At 52.6% G+C, this 2,910-nt stretch overlaps 1 protein-coding gene across 1 annotated transcript, besides 1 other annotated feature; it reads left to right on the forward strand.

Annotated features, from left to right (window-relative positions):
- Positions 1 to 2,583, forward strand: Tco025E_09129 (calpain-like cysteine peptidase; the record flags this gene model as incomplete). The annotated part of the gene is made up of 1 exon (XM_029375955.1): positions 1 to 2,583. A coding segment is annotated over one exon (2,583 nt), but the record flags the coding sequence as incomplete, so codon positions are not given.
- A 172-nt stretch (positions 2,584 to 2,755) lies between these two features.
- Positions 2,756 to 2,809: a sequence feature (A-rich).
- The last annotated feature ends 101 nt before the right edge of the window (positions 2,810 to 2,910 follow it).

Genomic DNA, 2,910 nt, shown 5'->3' on the forward strand with positions numbered 1-2,910 from the left:
ACGAACACGACGAGCACCACGAGCACGAAAAAGCCCCACGAACACGACGAGCACCACGAGCACGAAAAGCCCCACGAACACGACGAGCACCACGAGCACCACGAGCACGAAAAGTCACACGAACACGATGAGCACCACGAGCTTGACGAGCACCACGAGCATGAATACCCTGTGGAGGGGGACGAGCTTGTTGGCTATCCTGGGAGCCATAAAAAAGAACACTTGCAAGAAACGGAAGAGATCGTTCATGAGGGTGAAAGTCATGAGCACGATCAAGATGAGGTTAAGCCCCACCGTGCGGAAGGGACGCATGCTGCTGATGAAGGGCACGAACACCCACTTCCTGAGCCTCACCACGCAGAGGAAGAAGTGCATCGACGGGAGTCGCCAGTGGGGTATGCGGATCAGGGGAGCAGGAAGGGGAACAATGAGGAGGGGTTACCGCCTCACACACAGGAGGTTCATCACTTTATCAAGCCAAGGAAAACGCCATTAAAACAACCAACTCGTTGGGATCCAGTTGAATACGATTTGCGTGAAGACAGCGACGATGAGTTTGAAATGACAACAGCATTACGCCCTGTTTATGAAGAGGAAGAGGTATCCGAGATGCCCCATTTCAAAAATGGCGAACCAGATTACCAAGGCGAATTTCTTTCCTGTTTTGATGAGCCCAATTTGCTGTACCGCATTCTTAACCGCGAAGAAAAGACCTGGGCCTTTTACAACGATACTCGCCATTATGAAATGCATGTGCAGTTCACCTTTGGCAAGCACTCCGTGTTGGAGCCCCTTGAAAATACCAAAATGTATACAAAACACGATGGTGAGCATGTGGCTGAGGTCTATGTTTACCCTGGAGAGACGGAAATGTTCGTTAAGGGTAAGGTGAATGGTTTCACGAGCAAACTCCGCGCAGTTCCCTTATCAGAAGATTACTGTAAGCGTCGTCAAGAGCTTGCTGAGGAAACCATTCACCAGGAAATGGCTCAGATTAAGGAAATTATTGGGGATGAGAAGGATGCGGAGAAGGTTTTGAAGGCTTGTTTAGAGCATAATCTTCCCTTTGTGGACCCGGAGTTTCCGCCCTGCCAGGCTTCTTTGGACACTGGGGCAAAGAAGCCTTTCAAGCATCTTCCCTGGGCGCGGCCTTCATCGTACCTTCCTGACGACTTGGTTGATCAGGTTCGCCTGTTCAGAGGTCCTATTCGCCCTGGCGAGTTTGATCAGGGAGAGCTGGGAGATGTTTGGCTGATGTGCTCCATCGCCGCCGTCTCAGAGAACCCGGATGCTATTCTTAATATGTTCCGACACCCCAAGGGTGCTGAAGCAGGCAAAAGAGAGCGTGCTGTCGGCGCGTACCGTGTAAACTTCAACAAAAACGGTCTCTGGCGCAGCGTCGTCGTCGACAACTACCTTCCAATTTCCGGGGGCAAACCCAAGTACGCAAAGAGCAGTCGTGATCTTGCCGAACTGTGGCCTTCCATCTTGCAAAAGGCATTTGCCAAAATGCACGGCAGTTACGCCCTTATTTGCTCAGGTGATCCACTTCACGCACTTCAGGACTTGACAGGCTTTCCATGCTGTAGGTTTGATGATGCCTTTTCCAGCGCCTCTCGCTCTGGCAAGGATGATCTGTTCCAGGACTGGGTAAAGTACACCAGGGCTCACTATCAAATGTTGCTGAGCACCCCTGGCAAGGATCCAAAGGATGAAAACCCGAATGATCCCAAGTTGTCCAAGCGCTACCAGAGCGTGGGACTACTCAGTGGACACGCCTACAGAGTTTTGGATGCGCAATACTTTCCCAGTCACGAACTGCGTTTGTTGAAGCTGCGCAACGCATGGGGTCGAAACACGGAGTGGAATGGTGACTGGTGCGGCGACGATGAAAAATGGGAGCAATACCCGGAAGTGGCGCAAGCTTGCGACTTTGAGAGGGATGATCGTAGCACCTTCTGGATGTCGTGGGAAGCTTGCCTCTATTACTTCAACGGCGGAGGCGTTTGCTTCTCCCATCCGTCCCTCAACGATTACCGTGTGCCCTCGAAATTCGTGGCGTGCACGCCATCCTGCGTTTTGGAGGTTAGCGTTGAGCAACCCACTTGGATGTGTTTTACAATCTCGCAGCGAGACAGGCGCGGACTCCAGGGGGCCGGCGAGTACCAACCTGTCATGTTGAGCGTTGCGCAGCCGCTGGAAAACGAGCTCTACAAGGTCGTTCAAAACAGCTCCGCCGATGCCTCCCACCCACTCTCCGACAAGTGGACCTTTTTCCAGGCCCGCGACGTCAGCCTGCTGCACAAGTTCCTTCCCGAGCACTCGCCATACCTCGTCATTCCTCGACTCATGCACATGGACGGTCAGGGGGAGAAGACGCCGTACGTCCTAGGATTTTCGTGCAACAGGGTCGTTGGACGCGACGGCGTTACCGTCCAATTTAAAACCATCGACAAGGACAACAAGGTGTTACACAACTTTCCCAAGTTTGAACCCGAAACGACGCCTGTCGAGGTGGAGTACCAGGCCAAGCCACCCCACAAGGGATACCCAGAGCAGAAGATGGGGCAGTCGGTGTACTAAATTCCTTCCCACCTGCGAGGCGAAAGGAACCACGTCGGGAGAGGGGCGACCCAGACGCGGCGGGAGAGGGGGAACGGGGGAGGAAGCACAGTGGCATTGATGAGACAGACTTGTACCGAAGCCATAGACAAAGCACGTCTAGAGATTGCCATTGCATGCAAATGAGGGAGAAAAAACAACACAAAACAAAACAAAACAACAACAACACGACAAAACAAAAAAGACAGAGCGAGGAAGCGGGGTTTGTGTGCCCTCTAACTACGAAGGAGGAGGAGAGGAAAGGCTAGTAGCGAGGAAAGAACATGGACAAAAAGTTGTCCCACAACA

Source organism: Trypanosoma conorhini (assembly GCF_003719485.1).
Source record: "Trypanosoma conorhini strain 025E chromosome Unknown Tco_14.4_contig_00989, whole genome shotgun sequence".
NCBI classification, from domain to species: domain Eukaryota; phylum Euglenozoa; class Kinetoplastea; order Trypanosomatida; family Trypanosomatidae; genus Trypanosoma; species Trypanosoma conorhini.